Source organism: Xenopus tropicalis, chromosome 1 (assembly GCF_000004195.4).
Source record: "Xenopus tropicalis strain Nigerian chromosome 1, UCB_Xtro_10.0, whole genome shotgun sequence".
Classification (NCBI taxonomy): Eukaryota; Metazoa; Chordata; class Amphibia; order Anura; family Pipidae; genus Xenopus; species Xenopus tropicalis.
The window spans coordinates 72282755-72306551 of record NC_030677.2 but is presented as its reverse complement, the minus strand read 5'-3'; the positions used below and the strand labels follow the sequence as shown (position 1 = coordinate 72306551).

The window sequence follows — 23797 nt, the reverse complement described above, 5'->3', positions numbered from 1 at the left end:
GACAATGCTATGAGCAGTATAACATAAGGTGAGGCAGATGATTAGGTGATTTATTCATCATATCTATACCACTAACTGATAACCACACCAGCCTGGGGTAACTAATAGAGCAATCCTCTTCCTTCGTCTGTCTTTGTGCTGTCTGGTGCGGGTTTCTCCTAACAGGACCACCAACCCGGCATATAAGGTAATCGATTACAGTCACTGGGGGGTGCCAAAATGTTAGGCACCCCCCAGTGATTGTAATCGATTAGCTTATACCCTGGGTTGAAGTGGAATTGGCAGCTTAAATCTGCCCACCTTTAGTTTCGACAAAAAGTAAGGTTAATTGGACCATGGAAATTAGAACTTTATTCTTTTTCATGAAAAATTTTTTGTAATAAAACATTGCTATGAATTTCTTCAGGTCAATGTTAATGGCAGTGTTTATGGCATTTGGGTATAATTATTGGCCTATCACTTGAAATGCTGGTAAAACCTGTGTGTGCTTCTCTGCAATATCTTCCTATGCAATATGAACCAAAGTATTGCAAATTAGATTAGATCCTTAGGAATATTTTTGTAATTAAATAGGTTGTAAACCAAAATATAAAGTTTTGCTTGCTTAAAGTAAATGTAATTCTAGTCTACTATACATATTAATACAATGACTGCCAGTGAGTTTTAATTTATTTGTACATACTTCAAAATATCCACATTTCCCAAGAATCACAGAAGTACAGTAGGTACCCCACTACTTTGTGTCTGCTCAATGTAATGCTGGACTAAGTTAACCCCTCATCTTGGCAGAAGGCTGTAAAAAATAGTCATCAAATTCACACTGATCATTTTAGCATTCATATTGCACTTTTTGGGGTACAAAACTGCTGTAAAATCACAACTAACTTCCTTTAAAGATACTATTCATACCATTGGTCAATGCTGAGAAATAGCCTCACTTGTCCTTAGCTTCAGAGATGAAATTATATATATATATATATATATATATATATATATATATATATATATAGTTCACTTTTAACAACAATCTTACTACAATTATTATTTAATATATTGCATGAAACTCCAAAATTGATTGTATTGCCCCTGACTGACCTTAGTTCTGGCACAGACAAAAAAAACTGAACGGCTAACCTTCCACATATAAATAGTATCAATTGGTACTTTCGACAGTCTTCAAAATGGCCTAGGAAATATTACACATTTCTCTGAAAGTGAAGGTTCTACCACTTAATTTTATCAGTCATTGCACTCACAAATAAACACTTAATACACAAAAGTGTTTTGTTATATTTTTTATTATTATATTTGTTATATTTGTTTTTTGATATTTTTCTGAAATAAACCAGCTGAATCAATATGGCCATGCCAATCAGATATAATAATGATAGCAGGGGTCCAAAACCCAGACACTGATGAGGCATTATATACAAAGCATATTTTTATAAAACAAATTGTTCTGTTATTAGCGTAACAAAAGGAAGTTTATGTACGATTAGAAGCAAACTCCAACAAGGAAATGATGGCAGAAGGGAAGCAAAGTGCAGGAGCCTCTCTCCCAAAATGTCACACAGGTTTCTCCTCGTGGCTATTTTTTTTTTTTGCCTTATTTTTTTGGAGCCAGAGGATCTTAATTATCTCCCCAGCTGGCTTTGCAACTGTTCTTATGCAGGCATGAACATGGATTCTCCACCCAATAACTATTTTTTGTATAGTGAAACAAAATATCATTCTTTCCAATGTAAATTACAAATTTTCCTTGTTTTTTTGTAAATGAATTTGCTCTTAAAGGCAGCAACAACCTGTCCTACATTCCCATGTGTCCTGAAACAATTTTGCAAACCAGTTGATTAACAGACCTGCAGAAGACCTGACTCCAGATACACTGCTTTAAGAGTCAGACCCAGAGAACAGAAAGAATAAACAAATGCTTTCACTTCTCATTGCATTGAAATAACTTTACATAGAGAATTTGCTTGAATAACATTTTCTTTATTAGGTTAAAAAAAAAAACTTTATTGGGTGCAGAACCTCTTTAAATACATGAAAATGAAATCTGAGAAAACGTCAAAAAACCCTCCACATACACACACCATTTTCAACTGAGCTATATGATCAAAATGCTTTTGATAATCAATGCCTGTGCCATTGTTTATCAAAGCTTATTGGCCAAAATATAAAACCTGGTTGGCAAACAATCCCCTATTTACATGTGTATAAGGAAGTGTGTATAGGGCATGTGTATAAGGCAGCCCCCTTTGAGGTCCATCATTAGCAGGGCCTTTTCATGAAGTATTGAAGTATTTTCACCAAAAATGAACATTCCCCACACCATGACCAATTTAATAAAAATAGAGGACCCCCAATGCCCCACAGTATGGGTACTACTGCTATAAGGGTCATGAACCATCCCAGCATTTTATATATTTTTGTTACCTAAATGATAAGTGTGTGGGCTTATTGGAGTTACAGTGTGTAGTTAACCTTAGCTATTAACATGCATCTTTCAACTGTAATTTAAATAATAAGATTATGGTGTGGGCTTCACTACTATTTATACTTGTGCTGAAAAATATCAACTCATCTTTAAGAAATTCCATAAAGAATAAAACAGGACATAATTGATATCTGATTATCACAGCTTATGAAATATATTTATTAACATTGTGTCAATAGAAGTCCTCTGCATTAGGAATCTGCACAGGTCTAGATGGGGCAGACTTGCACCCAATCCAAACCCACATGACCTGGACCTGCTGTATGACATTTGCTCTCCAGTCTTCCTACCAAAACTGTAAGTTAATCACTTACATAAGAGAATGCTCTTGTGAGGCTTTTAATTTGATTTTCCTGTGGCATGCACTCCACAGAATGGACATTTCATGAGAAAATTAAGAGGAAGTTTTTGGTAGGGACGGACAGCAAACACAATATCAGGATTGGGCTGAACCCAAACTCTAATGTCTATATGCAGTTGAGCAAAGTCCCCAAATAATCGCAGTATATGAAGAACCTCAGTTGTCCAGAGGTCTGTAACATAATATATTTATGGTTCACTTTGATTCAGCCAGGGACTTAGGTTTCATTCAAATTCAAATCGTGGCCAGACCCACACCCAGGCATATTCAAAACACAAGTACCCACATGGCTTAAATTTACTGAGAATGGGGAGTTCTCTTACAGATTCTTGATTAGGAAGCTTGATCCTTATTGTTTACATTCGTTCTTTATCCTATGGAAGGATCATGCCACCCCAAACTCTAACATGACCAACAGAAACAGCCCATTAGTTTGGATGATACTGAAACATGACTTATGGGAATGTGTAATTCTAACTTATTTGCCAGATAACTTATATTCTTTTATATTTTTATATATTTTGATGGCCCCATGTGTGCCAAAGTCTTAATATACATCTTTGTATAGCATAATTTTGATTCAATAAAGCTCATTTTGTATAACTGCCTGCTATGTGGAGAAATATGACAGTGCTGTTCTATTTCATTAAACTGTAATGATATAACACAGTTGGATAATAAATTGATGATGCATTACATGCAGAAATAGCTATTATAGGTGAACTTTTTACACCTCATATAATTATATTTACCCATTTTTCCCATAGAGTATATAGTATTTTGCAGTCATTACTAAGTTTTAGAACACCAATCCTCTTGCAGAATTAATCATATTCCAGTAGAGATTTACTCCACTTGTGGTAATAGCTCAGTTTTCAATTAATTTGTTCGGAACTAGCAATTAGCTCACAGAGACAAGCGGGAACTGTAAAGTGAGTGAATTTGTGTAGTGAAGAATGAAAAAAAAACCTCAATATTTTCTAATGACCGACAGCAAAATACGACAGATGGGGCCATGGAGACCAGTCTAAGTCAGGAGAATAATTAACCTGGGAAATCTACATGAAACAAGGTTCAATAAGGACGTCAAATTAAAACCTTCCGTATTCAATTATGTTGAGATGAAGGGTGTATAATTATTTTCTCCAAGGCCTAATTACAGAACAATCAAAGTTCTGACAATAGTATAGAATGACACAGCGCAGTGTTCCTTATTTAACATTGCTACATCTATTCCTTATTAGGATTTAAAGTTTGTCAGGTTTCCTATTTCATAAACATTTGTCTGATATACAAACATGGTGCAGAGAGCTAATTGTCCCTCCTGCTTAATATTTCCTAGAATTTTCACAAAAGCAGCCACAAAACAGAAGGATTTATGTCATTGAAATAAAGACGGTAGGCATTTAAAGGGCACTTATCAATCTCACTCCTCCATGGCTCCCAAGACACTCTTAGCCTTTCTTCAGTTACTTAGACATTAACCTTTGACATAGACATTTTTTTCAACCAATAGAAAAAAAGCAGACAGGTTTCTCAAGTCCTTAAAGAAGGTAGAAGTGCTCTTGTCTGCTACTTAAGAAAATCCCTTTAACAATATTAAAGGGGAAAAAAGAAAATAAGGGAAATTGGTGCCGAAAGGAGAATTCTGAACACAATATATTCAACAATTATGCTAGTAACAATAGTCACAGCCCAATAAATGGTTGTGTTGCTTCATCAAACAAAATAATTATTTCAACACCACCAGATGAAATGTTGCGTGTTCCAAAACTGAAAGAAATCAAAATTAATCATAATAAACTGAAATAGGAAAACTTAAGAGTCCACTGTTTTTAGCCCCCAACAACTGAGGTAATAAATTGTGTATAATAGAAAGTAAAATGTATCCATAAGGTCCTCCTTAGTGTCTGTGTGCTTGCATCCCAGCTGCCTACACACTAGCTTCTGATTTACTGTGGTTAATAAATGCCTTTGCATCCAGCCCTAGTTGGCATCATAACACCCCAAAACAGATGGAGGTGTGTGTGTTAAATAACACACACATAATGGTTGTGCCCAAAGTGCCTTGCACCTAGCAATAATGAATGTAGGGCTAGGTTCAAAGCAACTGCTTTTTTTGCTAAAAACCAATGCCAATGTCCTTGGTGCAAATAACTGCATGTGATTTACTAAGCTGTGCAAAATTTTGACCCTGTACTGTCTGTCTGTTTTTTAATGTGCGATATTAAGCTCAAATTCTGAGACAACAATATGTAATCTGTTTTTTTCAGTTGATTCTGAACATGTAAAGCTTTTCATATTTTTACCTACTGGAAAGGACTGCTCCAGTGCCTTTAATACTTGGATTACTATACCTCTGGCAAACGTATAGTTGCAATTACACCTGATATGAAGCATTTTATGGTGATGGATAGATTCTGAATTCTTGAGGCATGTTATGACACCAGGGATCATAGCAAATTGTGGAGCAAAACAGAAAAAGGTATATGTACATACAGTATATATATATATATATATATATATATATATATATATATATATATATATATATATATATATATATATAATGAAGTATTGGCAATAGTTGGATAGCTCTGCTTAATAGAAATACAATAATTTTTCAGAGAACTTACAGAAACAGACTGCCAACTGTGCTTTTAATTTTATTTTGCTGACATTAAATGGCCTCATTTGGTTGGAGAAGCCTCTGCTGTGCAAGCCCAAGCAGAACCGTACTGGATTCAAAAAAGGCCCTGGCATTACACAAGTACACAGAAGCCAAAAACAGTCCCCCCACAAACCCACTAAATAATCACTGTCTATGGCATCTTACAGCAGCCCCCTCTTGCATTTGCCAGAACCCACAGATTGCCAGTCTGGGCCTGGCAATGACCACTTGAATGTGAGTGTAATTAAGTAATAAAAAACCTCAAAGCGCAATAGTAAAAAAAAACTTGAATGTGAGTGTAATTAAGTAATAAAAAACCTCAAAGCGCAATAGTAAAAAAAAACAAAAAATGTTCAAAAACACAGGAACATAGCAAAATAACATTTCCCCAAACTTTTGTTTGAAAACTTAAATTGAAAAATGGCTTGAATTTTGCTAATACAATCCTTTTTACATCAACTTTTACATCTAAGGGTAGTTAGATGGCAAATTTTTATATATATTCAAGTTTTGGAACCTCAAATGAAATTTGCTATTTTTGCTAATAAAAAAAAAATTACAAATTTGGATGTTAATGAGAAATTACAAGTAACTGCTCGGCAAAATATTGTAATAGTTTCACCGCCTCCATCCTATGAGCAGGAGGATAATGCTGCTTAAAAATGAACATCAAAAATATAGAGTGTGAGAAAATGCACTAAGGCTATAGCTGGAATGGCAGCGGTATCAGTGGATGCCTACCAATATATCTACACATGGCGATATGTATGCTGCGTTGGGGAAAGACATGAAGACAAGTAATTGACCCAAAACCTGTGGGACCTAAAGGTCTGGTGGGTTGGGTGCGGGAAGAACACTCTCTGGTTGATCCATAGTATCACAGGACTACTAAGCAGGGAATTGTGGAAATGGACAAAACATGTACCAAAGGGGTTTTTAAAGGTATGAGATTCAGTCTGCCATCAGTTTATTCTAAAGTAACTTGACTGACCATCTGACGTGGAGATCTCACCATCCTGTAGTATTGTTGAGGTTTTAACGATGCTAAGCTTGGTTATGTGGTCTAATTACCTACAAACCTCTGGTCTGAGACAACGCATCATTCCATAGCACTGGAGGACTACTTAGCAGAACAAATATTTTAAAAGTCAAAATGCTTTTTAAAAAAAAAAAAAAATCAAATGCTGAAACAAAAAGAAGTGGATTTGCTTGGTTATACCATGCCCCTGAAATCATGCCACTTTGGTCTTTTGACACTAACTTGAGGAGGCAACAAAACTCTCATTTGACTCATGATTATTTTTTTTTTAGATAAAAGCACAAATTTATAATTAAATCTGTCACTAAACTCCAGTTAATTAAGTTTCGCTTTATACCATACAGCCTGACATAAAAGCGAAACCCTAATGTCTGTTACAAATTAATTTCATTTTTAACTTATCTGAAGAAGTGGAAATATCTAACATTCCACAAACTCCCAGTCCTGCCCCTTCGTCAGAAGTATTTCCAAATTTCTCTTAAATGTTTGGCTAAAACTTGTCAGTGTTCAGTCTTCCCAATCCAAGCAGGGTCATGATGCAGGCACTATGCAGCTGTTTCATCTGCGGCCAGTTTTGTATCATACACATCTATTTTCCATCATGGCTCACGTTTAGCTATGCTCCTGCACCAATTTAGCCTCACCTCTCTTTCCACTCCTGTGGACCACAGGCATCACTAAGTGGCATTTTAGCTGGTTTGGAAGATCCACTGAATGACATTTAAATTTCATTTTAAACAACATATTTTTTTTAGAAGTCAAATTTTAGACATCTGGTTTGGATTTTGCTACATGCCAGCAAACCTATTTTTACAGTTGTCTAATGAGTTTTTAGATAAGTTTGTAAAACCAGAACAACTGCAATCCAGGTCTGTGGGTTGGATGAATCAAAGTCCTTTCTGTTTATTTTTGTGACTGCATTAATTATTGTGTCTATAGCTACTATCCTGCACAATACAAGACATGCAGGATGTTCCACTGGCATAAAAAATGCAAATGGGGTGAATAAAACTGGATGTAAATATGTGAGGAATTGTGGCTTATTTCATGCCATTCGGTTGCTACTTTTAGTGTGGAAGATGAAATCAGAGAAAAATTATTATGGGTATAACCCCAATTACCCAAATTTCCTTTTAATTTTAGGCTCACAATATGACTAAAGATATAGGGGCATTCACATTTCTGCAACTGCATTTTTATGACTGTCCCTGTGGTTACAACAAGGTACAATTTTTTTGTTATTTTAGAATTATGTTATTCTATAATCATGAACATAATTTATTCTTGCTAGCATAACAATAGGGCCTTTATTCCAAAGAAATAAGCATATGCAGTAGGGCAGTGTTCCCCAACCAGTGGCTCAGGGGCAACATGTTGCTCACCAATCCCTTGGATGTTGCTCTACGTGACCACAAAGTAGGTGCTTATTTCTGAATTTCTGTTAGGGAGACAAGTTTTGGTTCCATAAAAACCAAGTATAATACCAAACAGAGCCTTCTAAAGGCTGCTAGTCCACACAGGGGCTATTAAGTAGCCAATTATAGCTCTTATTGGCACCCCCAGGAACCTTTTCCATGCTTGTGTTGCTGTACTTTTTCCTTTTAAATGTGGCTCACATGTATAAAAGGTTGGGGATTCCTGCAGTAGAGTGTCTTGGGCTAATTGTTTTTTGAGTTTGATCCATGGTATCTTTTACAAGACTGCCACAAAAGACAAATCTACAATTAAAATTATGTAATTATGTCTTTACACAGTGAGGCACAAGTTGTCCCTCAAAACATAAGCAAGGAGATGGTCTCAAAAAAGAAATTCCTATATTCCTTTAGTGTACATAGAGAGAAACCTTGTTGTTTTGTCACTGCAACAACTATATTTTCTTTTATTGTGCTGTTTGCTTTCCTTTATTAATCAGTGTTAATGAGATATGTGAAAGACTGAACACAATGGACAATTTTTTGACAAATTAGAATTAGGAATAGCTGCTGAAATACCATTTGAAATCTCTTGGCAAAGATTGCATTTTCTTTGTCATTACCTGTCAGCACCAGACCTTGTGGTGTCTTACCCTTTGGTGGGTAAGACTCAAAGGGTATAACCTAACATGTATATAAAGTGTGGGCTTTCTAGATATAGACAGACAGATAGATAGAGAGGCAAAGACAGGCAACCTTGGGAGCTGCCGCTGGTGCTAATGTTTAATTCCCAAGGCCACCCCAAAACCAAAGCTTGTTTTCCCTGTAATACATAAGACAATATGCAGCTGTTACTCATGCACATACCAAGTCAGTCTTGGGGGATTCCTGGAAGTCCACACTGAAGCTGGCTGATGTCCTGCTCACCCCATTACTTTCAGAGATCTGCTTTGGCACCTGTGCATGCTGTCTGTATGTTGCACTCTTTGGTGTCCAGCAAAATAAATTCACAGACTCACGGACACAGCGCTCAATGTCAATTTCTATAATGTGAATAAAAGAGAAAAAAAAATATTGAGATCTTTAAATAATTTGTTATAAAAAACATAGATAGTCTTGCCTAAACATGGTTTGTCATAGACTCTAGATGTGACCCTTTTTTAAATTACTGTAAGGACCATAACAGGGTTTTCTTCTACAGAAACATAGCCTATGGAAGGATTGCGCTACCCCAGCGTGTCTGAAAAACTACAGAAAAGCCTTTATCCATGTCAGAGTGTCTGGCTCAGTAAGTATCACTGGGCTGGGGGCAGCTTTGGGGGACTTTTGGCCCCAAACATTTTGCGAGTCGCAACTCATTACTAATACTACCACATTTACATTAATTTGTTATTGAGGTTTTCACTTCCTTTAAAATAATGTACTATATTTATGAGGATGAGAAGACTATTGATAAAATCTGGAACATAAACTTGAGACTTCCGTAGTGGGCATTCTGGTTAAACAGAAAATTTACCACAATAAAGCACATATTTGTTCAGGTTGAAGAGATTCTGCATGCACAGCCCATGTTAGATTTATTTTTTCAGCTGCAGTGTTCTGTCCCGCAATCACCTTTTGCCTTCAATAAATCAGGTATTGTCCCTGATCAGACTACTAAAGAGCTGACAGCATGAATAAATGACCTGTCTGAAAGCATTTCCCAGGCCGCACTCCCAATAATAATGTTGTGATTTGCGTCATTTGTTCACAAAGGCTGCACGAAACAGATCACCGTGGTAACCATTCGGGAGAAAGGAGGAGGTCTGGCAGCATTTTCTGTTTCCTTGCCAGCTCAGGGGCAAGTTTTTGCCTATAGGTCACATCCTACTTTGTGATTTTCTCCACAAAAAGTATATAACTTTGCATGTGTTCCATTCCTGTGCCAGCCTGTGTTTAGCTTTGTTACACAGCTTGATACTGATGTCATGCACTGCAGATAAAGTGTTATCAAAGGTACAAACCATAAATGGAAATTATTATTATTATTATCATGATGGCCTAAAACACAAGTTCAGCAATAATCAGACAGGTTTCCCAGACAGAACGCCAAGAGAAAGACCTCTGCACTACTCCACAAATTTGCATAAAAATATTAATAAAATCAATTGTTTTAGAAAATGAATTAGTTTAAAAGTATCAAGAAAGACAACTGGCTACATTACCGATGTGCAGAATCATAATATCAGAACTGTACAAGCACCCCTCCGACGTGATAAGCAAAGCACAGGTGGGAGCGAGGGGGGCAGCAGCAACTTGGCTGCCTAAAGGCATAACCGGGAAATAAATTGTAAATAACGAGATATAGCTTGGTCCTGTTTACTGAACTGTTGCTGACTTATAAAGATATATTATATATATATTATATAACTTTATAAAGTTATAAAGATTAGCGTAAAATATAAATATAGACATAACAGTGCTTGGTTGGTAAAAATACACAGGAATAGATAAAAGTGACAAAAGTAATAACCCAGAGGTAATACCCCATGCTTTATGAATAGCAAATATCTCATCTGAGACTTTATTGTGACCAAGTAGACTACCTATACTATTCTGTTATTGGTAGGTGGTGGTGGTTGCAAGTAATTTGCATTATGACAGTGAAGTCCTAACTGGGACTTTTGCTATTTATTAAGCATGGTGTTAATGCTACTTCCTACATGGATGGACACTGTCTTTTATTTATCTCCATGTCACTCTTGTCTACATTTTACGTCCTATGATTCAATGAAGCTTCAAGGAAATACGTGCCCACTCTGTAGAAAAGTAATTGTAGCAGGGATAACTTCATAAATATACATTTAATTTTGCAGCAGAAATTTAGAAATGTGAAAGGGGAAGATAATTATGGATGCAAGGTCATAAAATCAAATCTAAACTTCAGGGCAGGAATGTCACTAGCCTGCTCTTTAGATGTTGGAGAGGGGAAGCAGACAGTTTGCTAGTGAATGAGTTAAAGAGCATCAATCTGCAGATTTCTGTGGGAGGAGAGGAAATTAGCCCAGAGTGAGCACTGCCTGTTCTTTTGAAAGTAAAATAATGATGGTAATTTGTTATTCCACAGGGCTGCAGGACTTGTATAATAGATAGAGAAGCCCAGAACCATAAAGAAACAGGGTAGGGTTTACTTTTTTTTTCATTGCAGAAAATAAGTCCCAGTTAAGGGAAATAATCAGGACTTGTGTTGAAAATGTATTCTGTCTTTTCTTTTAAAACTATTTTTCCTAAATCTTTCCAGTAAGTATGTTGTTTTGATTTTACAATTAAAGGAGAAGGAAAGGCTAAGTCACTTGGGGGTGCCAAAATGTTAGGCACCCCCAAGTGACTTTAATCGCTTACCTTTTACCCCGGACTGGTGCCCCTGTTAGGAGAAAACCGCATCAGCCTGGGAAAGCTTCGAGCATGATCTCCTCTTCCTTCCTTGTGTGCTTTCGCATGCGCAGTAGAGTGAAAAGTCGAACTTAAACAAAAAAGTCGGATTTTCACTCTACTGCACAAGCGCCGGCCCAGGGATTTTGCCGACAGAAGGAACAAGGAAGAAGGAACAACTTGCTGCAGGTACCCTGGGCTGGTGCGTTTTTTTCCTAACAGGGGCACCAGCCCAGGGTAATGGTAAGCAATTAAAGACACCTGGGGGTGCCTAACATTTTGGCACCCCCAAGTGACTTAGCCTTTCTTTCTCCTTTAATGCCGTCCCCATCCTCTGTGATCATGGCAGTTTGTTTAAATTGAAATAATGAGCTCTGTATAAACAAGGAGGTGTTCATTAAAGGGGTTTATCCATGGACTAATACACTGATTTTCTCCTGATTTTCACTGCTATTTTCTCCTCCCACAGGTGCTCATAAGAACCACAAGAAGTTGGAACATACAACTACTTTCTGTTTCAGTCTTTACCCTCTTTAGGGCAAGAAATGTCCCACACAGACATCATTTTGATGCTGAGCCCCAGAAACAAGGTCATTTTCACACTGAAAATTTTCAACTCAGTCACACCAGCCACATCCCACATGACAGCCACAATTACAATTGAATTATGGGAGAAAAATACATGGCAAATTGCATTTTGTACATTGGACATGCGGTGGTAAATTACCTTTTTTCTTTCCTTTCCAGGATACTACTCTTTGCATACAATTGAGGAGAAGGTACTTCATTCAGATGCACTTTCCTTGAACCACATATGCAGTTAAGAAGTTCCAGCACTATAACTCTTTATTCCTAATAAGGGCAAAGTGATCTGTAGTTGGAATCACATTAGAAGCATGCTGTGTGTGACATCACTTCCGCAATGTAGAGAGCATGTGACATCATGCGCATGCCGCACGTGATTTAGGTCCAGTGCCTAGGGTGGCAACAGACCTAAATACAGCACTGTGTGCAGTGTCACTGACACTTCTAACAGAATGCAAGATGGGAGCTCCTTTGACAACTTTTAAGGCCTGGATCTTTGCTACTATTAATGATGGTTAATTTTTAAATTGGTGCAATAAGTTCAGCATATAAAATATCACATTTTTAGCCATATTATTTTTTAGGGTTTAGTTCTCCTTTAAACCTCTTGTATAAAAGCCTCAGCATTTGCTGTTTTAAAATGGACAAGCAGCACACTGTATACTGGAATGAAATAACAAGTCACGGGCAAGTTTTGTCTGACACCTTTGTTGTTTGCATGCAATATAGACATAAATGCTATCAGTTTTGCCTGGATTATCAGATCTAATTTCCAGTATGCACTGAGCAGGGACATTATAATATGATAAAAATGTGTCCTGGGGATGAAAAACTCAGCATGTTCCGGCCTTAGAATTTAATTCAGAACAACCCCAAGGCAATCCACCTTTAAATGAATCTCTAAAAGCTTTACGAGACATATAACGGCACGTTAATAGAAAATCTCCATAAAGTTGAAACTTATAGAGCTGATATTAACCCCATAAAGGCTCCGGAATTTTATTAGGGACCACTGAGTTTATTTACTTTTGGCAAGAGTGACTGCTTTGCTGCTCTGTTCTGTAATGTAATGCTATTACACAGTACAGGTATGGCATCCGTTATCCGGAAACCCGATATCCAGAAAGCTCTGAATTACGGAAAGCCTGTCTCCCATAGACTCCATTTTAATCAAATAATTTAGATTTTTAAAATTGATTTCCTTTTTCTCTGTAAAAAAAAACAAAAAAACAGTGCTTTGTATTTGATCCTAAGTAAGATATAATGAATCCTTACTGTATGCAAAATAATCCTATTGGGTTTTATTAATGGTTTATTGATTTTTTAGTAGACTTAAGGTATGAAGGTCCAAATTACGGAAAGACCCCTTATCCGGAATACCCTTGGTCCCGAGCATTCTAGATAACGGGTCCTATACCTGTATTAACAGAGCAAATGCTTTATCAAAACAAAGGGGTTAATATTAGCCAGATTCCTCTAATACAAAAGTTTTTTAATTTTTTTTAAGAAATAAGTTATGTTTACGACTTGTGTAATAAAACAGTACAAACAGCCTTCAGATTAAGCTTGTAGGATAAAATATGGCACTAGCGTTAATTTTTGGTGTGATAGGAACCTCTGAGCTTATAAACCATAATTAACCACAACCTGAGATTGCTTAGACCTGTGTTTCCAGGTTTATTAGTTGCTAACCTCAGCCCTAAACATAGTTATGATTACTTAATAATAATAATAATAATAATAATAATAATGGAAGCCTTTTGTGGCAGTGTCTGTAATAGAATATGTATGTTGCTTATCATATCTTCTAAAGAAATTCAAATGAAGTGCTCCTACTAATACAGCATGCTTTGACCTCACTGTTTTAGTTACACCATGTAACTCTTTGGCACAGAACAAACTGACTGACCACAAAGGGTCAAAGAAAAAAAAAAAAAAAAAAAAGAATAATCTTTCATCTGCAGTTTTAGCTCCAAATAAGACCTTTCTTGAAATCCATTGTTTATGTCTATGATGGTACATTTTTTCTACATAACAACCTCAGGCCTAGGGCTATTTACTTGCCAATCCCTGGCATTTTGATAGCAGCAAGCATATGCATTATGTATATATGTAGCCTGTGTGACAGCCATAGTTACAGCCTGCATTTAAGCTCAGTCAGGTTTTCTAAGTAATGGCTATTTTTATAATGCTGAAAAGTAGTAATCATACTACTCTGCACATCAACAGTTCCCACAATTTTGTTATCTAGTTATGCAAATTCAAAATGTTTCAGAGTTTGATGGAAAGGAAGTAATTTTCAAAGTAGACCAGAATATTCACATGTATTCAACCAATGATTAATGTTTTGCCCCCTTTGCCAAACAGAAGATATTTGTCCTTCCACAGGGAATAAAGGGATTATGCTATGCCTGAGATACAGGCAGGGTCGGACTGTACCTTAAGGCTACTAAGGTACAATTAAATAAACTTGGTAGCATAGATTTGCCACCATGGAATTATGCAGCTTAGTTCATCCTAACAACAACATTACAAAAAAATATGTTTTGCTTAAAATGGATTGTATATAAGATGGCCTTCCCATAATTTGAATAATTAGTTTCTGGATAAGGGATCATATAGTTCTTTAAATTTTAGTAAGTATGATTAGCTTACTGATAGCTTACCTGGCAAATCGGAAAACAGAAGAATGCATTCATTAAAACCATTCGCAAGAAGCCTGACTCGTAGCTGTTGCAAAATGGCCACTCCAATGCAAAATGGGAAGGAAGCATTCCCCAGCAGCAATGTGTCCCAGAGATGGAATATCTTGTGCAAAGGAAAAACATCTGCAAGGCAAATTAATATGTTTTCTTTAAAGGGGACATATACCATTTTATTACAATGCACTAAACCATGTAAAATAATGTAAAATAGAAGTGCTTTTATTTTAATACCTTTGGGTTCAAATATGTCCCTAACTGCTTGAAAACTGTCCTCTACCTACCCCTTTTGCAAGCTTCTGGTTTAGACTCTTCAGTATGTGGCTCCCCAGCCCCTTGAAATGGGGAGAGGTTTTCCCTGCTACTGTTGAGTTAAGCCTGTCAGGCAGTGATGTGACCCCTTCCTGTGGGAGACTGAAGCAACACTCCCTTCTTTCATTTCACTCTGGATTCTGACTTGAGAGGTTGTGGATGCAGCTCTCATATAATGACAATTTTAGGAAGTAAAATGCTTTCAAAACATCTTTTTTTCTGCATCATTTCACATTTTGAGGGAGGATGATTATTATAACTGAATATGAACTTTATATAAAATGTCTCCTTTAAAGACAGATAGTAAGGTTAAGATACATTCACAAAAGGTGTCTCAATTGCAAGATAACGTAATATGTTTTGGTTGTTATTTATCTCTAGGTATTGCACAATTCATTACAGGGCTGCTCCTGCCACAAGGCAAGGTGAGAATCTTGCATCAGGCAGCAGGCAACGGCCAGTTACCAGGGATGGCAAAAAGCCACCTCTCATTACTTTAAGAGCCGAATTTTCATTTTTTAAAAATGAAATTTGGCTCTGCTAGTGCAGAGAGAGCACGGAGTGGGAGAGAGGGGGCAGCATCGGGGCTGCTGTCTCAGGTGGCAGCAGCCCCATAATCACTGCTGATTCATTATATGCTCCTGTCTCTTAAATAAACGTATATATTTGTTTCTATAACACCCCTTTATGGTTTGTTCTTGTATTTTCTCCACACAATGCTATCCCCTCATTCTTTCTCTTTTAATTTTCACTAGGGGTGACAGCTTAGTTTTTGTGTAGGTGCTTTTCAGGGCATCACTAATGCAATAAGAGTAATATAGAGTAATAGAGCTCTCTGCAGTAGAAGAGCCAAGGAGGAGAATTTTGGTACCCCAGTAACCTGCTAGGCACTGCTGCTTGAGTCAAGTTCTCAACTTGCCATATGGCACCAGTGCCACTGTTTCTACTTTCTCCCTTCTTCCATTTCTCCTCTACTTTGCTCCCACCCATCTAAAATGTAACTTAAAAAGCTTGTCGTCAAACTGAATGACTGGTTAGGCAACAAAATCACCTGCCTTTATACATAAAAAAGCAGATGCAGTAACAATCAGACAAAGGTAAGAAACCCTCCATCAAGCTTAACAATAAGTGCCATCCTTGGCTTGGCCATCCCTACACTCTAATTTCACTCACATTTCATTAATTTTGTTTTTTCCTAAACATATATTTCTCACAAACACAAGTTTTACTTGCAACTTGCTTTACAAAGTTAAAACTGCCAAATGGACACCAGAGGGATCATCCCCCAAAAATGTTTTAATATATTGATATGTATGTGCAGAGATTTCTTGTTTTTGTCTATATAAATTTTGTCGTCAAAATTGTTAAGTGGTGAGCACAACTTTCCCAGTTGCAATAAAACAGACATCAGCTTCAAGGGCAATAACTGGATATTTCAAGGTATTCTGACACAATTTCTAGGTCAGTGGGTAGGTTACAAAAATCTCAAAATTGCACTTATTTATTCTAATGGCAATAGTCTAGACTTTTGGGTACACAAGTGGGTCAGGTGTTTATCGGTAGCAACTCTAAGGTCATGTAAGTCTGCAGTGGACCGACAGTAACCTGCAGTGACAAGAAAAAGTACATTTAAAAGAGAGAGTAGATTTAGTACTAATGCATTTTTAGCACAAGCCCTATTTAATAAGGCTCTGATGAAAAGTTGTTTTCTGCCCCTATCTACAATTAAACGTTAGCTCAAAGTACTTTGTCTTTAGCTCAGTTTGTCAGTGCTTTATGACTTTTAGGTATTATACTGCAAAACATTTGTTTAAAATAAAAGCCTATTCTAAAAAAAACTGCTTGCATGCTCTGGTTTGGTTTTTCTATTTACAGCACAGGTTACTGTTTAATGGCATCCAGGGAGAAGGTAAGTACCTATCTCAGATTTATACCGATATGCTGGGTTTTAGTAAAGGTCAAACTGAACTTTGCTTCCATGCTGATTGCATAACACTGCAAAACTTTTGACCAAAAGAATGGAAACTCTTCAGCAAATTCTCTGTTTATACCAGTTTGTCCTGCTCCAGGTTGGCCTGGGTTTCAGTCAACAATCTGAACAAATTTAAAAAATGCTGAAAGCTTGTTCAAATGTTAGTCTTTTCACAAAGCCAAATATGCAGCCCTGATATACAAAATATTTGCAGCAAGTACATAATCTTGAACACTGCGCTGGCAAAGATCAGTGGACCAATAGTAAAGCCCAGAAGATAAAAAGCATTATGTAATGGAACAAATGACTTGTGCTTTTGAAAATGCATCAAGTTCATTATGTAGTATAGGTGCTTTCTAAATTGATGCATGACCATGTTGGGAGTGTATGAAGGTACATGGGCAGCTGGTTCATCAATTGGTTGGAAATTTGTACAGTATGTATGTGTGTGTATATTGTCATTGACAATATACAAAAGCTATAATTAGCTTCAACTCTCTTTTTGCTCAGAGCCAAATGACCATACTTGTGCAGTTGAAACCATAAAAAATAAAAACTTGCTTGCAAATACACAGTGGAAAATAACAGATCAGGACTAATGTAATAAAAGTTGTACTGTATAATTTGCAAGTGCTAACCTAATATTCCTCTTTGGCAATACGTCAGGCTGGCTTATCTCTTCTATATGTGATGTACTATTATTTTTTTGGGATAAATGTATTTAAAGTCACAATGTTTTTATTAGGTCCAACAAAATATAACAGCCAATCAGATATTGGCTTTCAAACCAGGGACAAATACATTTGACCTGCTGACTACTGTATATACTCGAGTATAAGCCGATCCGAATATAAGCTGAGGTACCTAATTTTACCTAAGAAAACTGGAAAAACTTATTGACTCGAGTATAAATCTAGCTACTGCTAAGTTTCAATAATCAAATAATTAATAAAGGACACTCAGCGTGACCCCCTGTGAACTCTTCATAAATATATAATGTTGGCAGCTGCAGATTAGAAAAAAGGTGATTAGGGAAAGGTGGATGGAGGACCCCTTGACCCTCCTACCTTGAAGCTGCCATACTAAGTATCAAGATAAAAATGCTAATATGAAGATAATTCAACATTTAGTTTAAAATAATTAATTATAGTCCCACTTTTGTTCAGTTGTTCTTTTGCACCTACAGTAACTGTCTTCTTCTATTTACCCTTTTGTACCTTATTATGTGGTCCCCACTTGACTCCATAGTCACTGGACACATCGTACAGGTTTCTGTGATACTTCACTCCATATGCACTGGGCGCATAGTCACTGGACATATTCACTGGACACATCTTAAAGGGTTCTCAGAGCTGCATGCGAACGCACGCACGCACGCACGCACGCACGCACACACACACGTGCACATGCAGACGCGAACATGCATGAAGGGGGGAGTGTGTGCGCGATGAATGTCAGCAGCTTTGCACATTTTTTGTGCTGAAAAACTCGGCTTATACTTGAGTATATACAGTAGTTCCTATTGGTTACTAGACCAGGTGGAAAGGTAAAAATTAAGTAAGTTTATCAGAAAGGTCTATGTAAATACAGCCATAAGCACTCACAGAAAAGCTGCACTGTGTCCTCCATCAAAAGAAACACAGGATTTCTTGTCTCATTTTTTGTACACATGTTCTTCGGTATAAGACTTCCTGCTTTCATAAAAATCCTTCATGGCACAGTCACAAGTTTGCTCAGTTTGCTCCTTTCTCCCTCTATAATCAGAATTCGCTACCCGCCCAACTGTGCTGTGAAAAAATGTAACAGTAGTCGACTGCCCTTAACCTGCTTTTAGCCTGCATATCCTCCAAATCCAAATTTCAAAAAGCCAGGATTTCAAATGATGCAGAAAGAGAAGAACTGTTTTGAAGCTGACAGTTGCTAAATTATGGAATTGTAGTGCAGCTACAGCTTGCAATGGATATTTCTTCTTTAAGTCTTGCAAGCAACTTCAAGACTTAACGAGTTTATTGATTTCTAGGGATGTATAATTATGGGCCTGGGAAGCATTTTTCTTGATTTTTATTTATCTTATTAAATATATTGCAGAACCTTAATTTGAATTTTATTTTAAAGGGGCAAACTGCCAGTAAAAGTGAGTTTCTGACTAATGGTAAATGAACAGCAGACAAGATCCTGTTTGTGCACTGACATTGTCAAGAACAGCGTGACCCACTTGCAGATTTGACTCTGCACCATGCAAGTGCTTCTCACATCAAGACATTAATTGTTTAATCAAATCTGGCAAGTTCTTTACGCAACCTGCTCAAGGTATGAGGAGGAGGAAGAGGCAAGAAGCCAGCTCAAAGAAAGGGCCACATCAGCAGGCACGAAAATGGCCCTGCAGGCTTTAATCTTTCCCCTTGATTAAACTCCTCTTACACTAAAGTCCTCATTTCCCACAGACCTGGCCTATTTCTATTACGTGACAATCTACCTCTCTGTTTCAATTACACACTGACTTCCAATCGTCTGCAGCCATTTAGCCCTATCCTATCCATACAAAGTACTGAAGACTCTCTGGCATGTTTGTGGGATTGGCGTGACACACAAACACAGCTCAGTAAAACACAATGTTGCAAATTGTGGCAATATTCCAAAACGCATGAGCAAAGAAGTATTAAAAAAAAAAAGTATAACTAGAGAAATGCCTTTACTTACGCGTGAACATTGTAAGAAACCAAGGAATTGCGTAGAGCTGGAAGAGAAGAAGAGATAATTAGTTTTGGGAAACACATTGTTCTGAGAATTTTAGCAATACATATACGCATTCTTGACACCTAACCAAAATTTTACAATTTATTGATACAATTTTTTCAGACACTATATGCAAATTGTTTGACCCATGACAGTTTATATATCAGTAGCACCACTGGGCCCCGAACAGGGCCAAATAATCTGTTCCAGTGACATATATTGCAAATGTGCATGTGTCTGGCCCCAACTTGCCACTTTGTTCTCCTAGGACCCCAGGTCCATTGAGTCTGCTGTATCTATTCTGAAACCTTTCTAAAAAATACTAAAATAATGCTACAGATTCCATATAAGCACTTTATGATATTGCATGCCATTCTTTCATGAATAGGATGCATTTATTATAAGTACGTAATATGATATTGTATAGTATATACCATGTATTGGGAGAAATAATGAGCCTTCTTACTATTATCATTGGTCTGTAACAGAGTTCTGCTTCTGCCCTTGTATGAATATGTTGGCAAATGGAAATATTTTAAATGTTTCACATTTTGGACAGACATAATATGTGTAAAATCCATGTGCTCCTAATTGTCTGAAACGTGTCTGATGGCTCATGGATATGCTCTCTTGCGTTCCAATAGGATCACAATTTACTATTCTGCTAAACAAGAACTGACAGAAGGAATTAGCTTCTCTAAGAACATTGCTTTCTCCTAAGAAACCGCTAACAGATTTTCAAACATCTTTACGTTTAATTACGTTTCAAAGAGGCTCTGTCATTACCTAACAGTAAATACTGTCTAGCCAGCGATATCAGTGGTATACACGCATTTCATGCCAAATGTTCTTCCCGATAGTACACATTTAACAAATTCCAATTATGATTTGTGACAAGGATTGGTATCCACTCAGTTACCTTTTAGCATTGCATGAACAGTCTAGTATGGCTAATCCTGTGCTGAGAGATAAGTACGTTAAATTAGATAAGTTGTTTTTTGTAGTTAGGAAAAAAATAATTCAATATAGATTATGAATTTTAAATGAAAAGCTCTCTTTTTTTGTTTTTTGCCTGCCTTATTATGTTATTTATGTGCATCTGCTTGAGGGCAGTTCTGCCTTGCTTCAAGAGCCCACCAGTCTTTGCCCTGGGACCACCAGTACCTTAAAAAGTGATGAGTAAATCTGTCCCATTTCACTTTGCAGAAATATTTTCGAATTGGTGATAATTTGCAAAATGCATTGAAGTCGGACTTTAATTTTGCCGCCACTGGAGTCTATGGGTGTTTTTTCATGGTGAAACATGGCAAAAAAAATTCTCATCACTCACTGTCTAGAAACAGCTTTAGTGCACATCTTCAGGCAGACAGTTGTCAGCAGTGATGAATTTAGGAGGTTTAATTTACAGTCAATGGAAAGTGGCAGAGGAAGTTTGGACACTTTTTCATTGGCTCAAATATGCCCTCAGATAAAACAATACATGCAATAATAATCCATGGCCAAAAAAGGAAGTCAGACTGTTATCTATTCTTGAAGCACAAATTACACATTTTCTTTTTGATTTCAAACAAACTACAAATTGTATAGAGGTCTGGTACACTTTAAGAGTGTCTTACATTATTTCTTAGAAGAATAAATACAAATGTGCCTAGCTCTCTAGTTGTTACACAGTGCCCTCTAGCAGAACACTGTGAAATCAGGCACTCACAAATAAAAAAATAAGCATAGGTTCATAAATTTTAGTATTTCCCTCCAGGATTAAATAGTAACCTGATAGACAGGATCATTGCCAATACTGCTTGTAGAATTTGTGTGCATTAAAGAAATAGGAGTTATTTATTTGCCTAAAATGATATTTTGCTTTACCCATTAAAAGAGATATGTAAGCTCTAATGAGGCCAAAAAGTGTAAGAACACTATTATGACAGACAATGTGCCTGGCTGCAGTTGGGGGCCACCATACACCTACCAATAAACGAATAAATTTATTATGAGCAATATTATTTGACTGTGTATGCCCAGCTTAAATTTGCAAAGAGAGCAAGAGTTAGGTCATATTTTGGCAATTGCTCTTTTCTCAATTGATGTGTTCCAAAAACAGGATAGAGGAGATTTCCCTTTGATAATTAAAAACTGTACTATAGGATATGGTTATGAAAAACCCAAAACTTTTTGTGTAAATATGTAGAAGAAAGACCGTAGTATTTTTCCTCACTATAGGATACATCAGTGGACTAAGATCTAGGTGCTATAACCAGCAATGCAATTTAGAAATCATCACTTCTGGGACTGGGACAAAATTTAATATATAAAAGTATTTTGTCTGGGCTGAAATCAGGACATTTATGAGGTACAAAGAGTGGTTATGTGCGAAATATACTGGATGAAGTGCCCGGCTAAAACCCAGGGAGAATACTGAAACCACACTTAAACTGTTTCCACAAAAATACTGGCACCATACTGGCATATGTGTCCTTTTATAATAAACGTATAAGGCACATAGCATTATTGGCAAGGTGCAACATTACATACTGACAAAAAAATACTGCTAAGGCAAGGCAAAAACACTTGATGTGGTAGTTTAATAAATGTAAATAAATGCCTGTTTTGCAACTTGCACCCAGAGAAATAAATAAGAGTTTTATAAATAACTTTAAATATTATAACTTGCTTATAAGAAATTCCATTTTCTTAAATCAGGCAACATTTTATTTTAAATTTCTATCCACTTTAATAAAAGTCACAGGGTCAGAGGTTGCCATGCCATCTCATTTTCCTATGCCCATCTCGCCCCTTGCTAGAAACTTTGGTGATATGATTGTCTCTGCTTAAAGTGATACTGACACCAAAAAATTTCTTATAAAAATATGAACCTACTCCCAAACCTACCTATAGGTCATGTTGACTGTTTTTTCCTAAAAGTCCTGTTTCTCTACATAAATCCTACTGAAGATCCTGAACCCAACTGTCTGACAACCCGACTGTAGCTTCTCAATCTGTCAAAATGACTACGTCATAAACTGGGAGGATTCAGCTTGCCGCTTGCTTCAAGGAGCTCCCCCTCCCTCGCATAGCATCGCATGGCATTGTGAACTAAATAGCAGACAGGCTTGATCTTTCCATTGCCGGCCTACTTCAAAGGGTTGTGCCCCCTCTCTGCTCTTCCTATGAAGAATTAAATAGCAGGCCAGCTTAAGCTTTCCTGTGCCTGCCTGCTTTGAAGTGTTCTTCCCCACCCCCCCATTACACACAGGCAATGGAACTGAGCTTGTCACACACCGGCTGAAAGCAGAATGGGCATTGCAGGTTTGTTGGGCATATTTATTCACTTGGGAGGCATTTAAATGAAAACTTGGAAGAGGGGAACAAACATGGCTGCTCCGTGGGTCTGTAATTCATGCTACCATAATTATGAAGTGAAAAAACTTAGCATATTTAGTTTATAAGGAATTTAAAGCTGATACAAATTAAAACACAACAGCAGGTGTAAAAACATGTTTTTAAGTGGCTGTCAGGATCACTTTAATAGGGCTGTGTACTCAAAAATCTCTCATATATACTGATCTCTCATATATACTGATCATTACATAACAGGCATTTTGAATTTAGACTGGTAGGTTGTAAAAAAAGCTTTACACAAAAGGGATTTATAACAAAATGACTCAAAATGAATGCATCAGGAAAAAAAACAAAAAAACACTGTTTCCATGTGATATAGATAACCCATACAAGGTAAGGTAATATACCCCATGCTTTAGATTTACAATGCAAATGTATGGAAAAAAAAAAAAGATGCAATAATGGGGAAGCTACTTTCTAACCATTCATATACAAATGTGTCACCTGGATGATGGGGTGGAAGCGACATGGATGAGTACAGTTTGTATTCTCCTCTGTGCCGGTAGGCAAAGGCTGCCTCACAGTAACAGGCTCAGCTGGCGAAAAGACTTACTTCCCTATGCTCTTTTCTTCCTTTTGCCTGTGTGCTCACTGACCTATAACAGGGTGTAAATTGGATGCATCTGAAGAAGATGCAGTTGGAATGAGAAGCATGCTGCAAATCTTGTTACATCAAAACATGTTTTGATGATTTTCTATC

The 23797-nt window shown here is 36.9% G+C and overlaps 1 protein-coding gene across 1 annotated transcript in view; it reads right to left on the bottom strand.

The window, feature by feature from the left end:
• Positions 1–23797, bottom strand: part of tbck (TBC1 domain containing kinase) — a gene marked incomplete in the record, with an annotated part of 117548 nt that overhangs the window by 28063 nt on the left and 65688 nt on the right. The window contains 3 exon segments of the mRNA NM_001102743.1: positions 8848–9023; positions 14643–14804; positions 19663–19699. Of these exon segments, the coding sequence (NP_001096213.1) occupies positions 8848–9023; positions 14643–14804; positions 19663–19699 (375 nt within the window).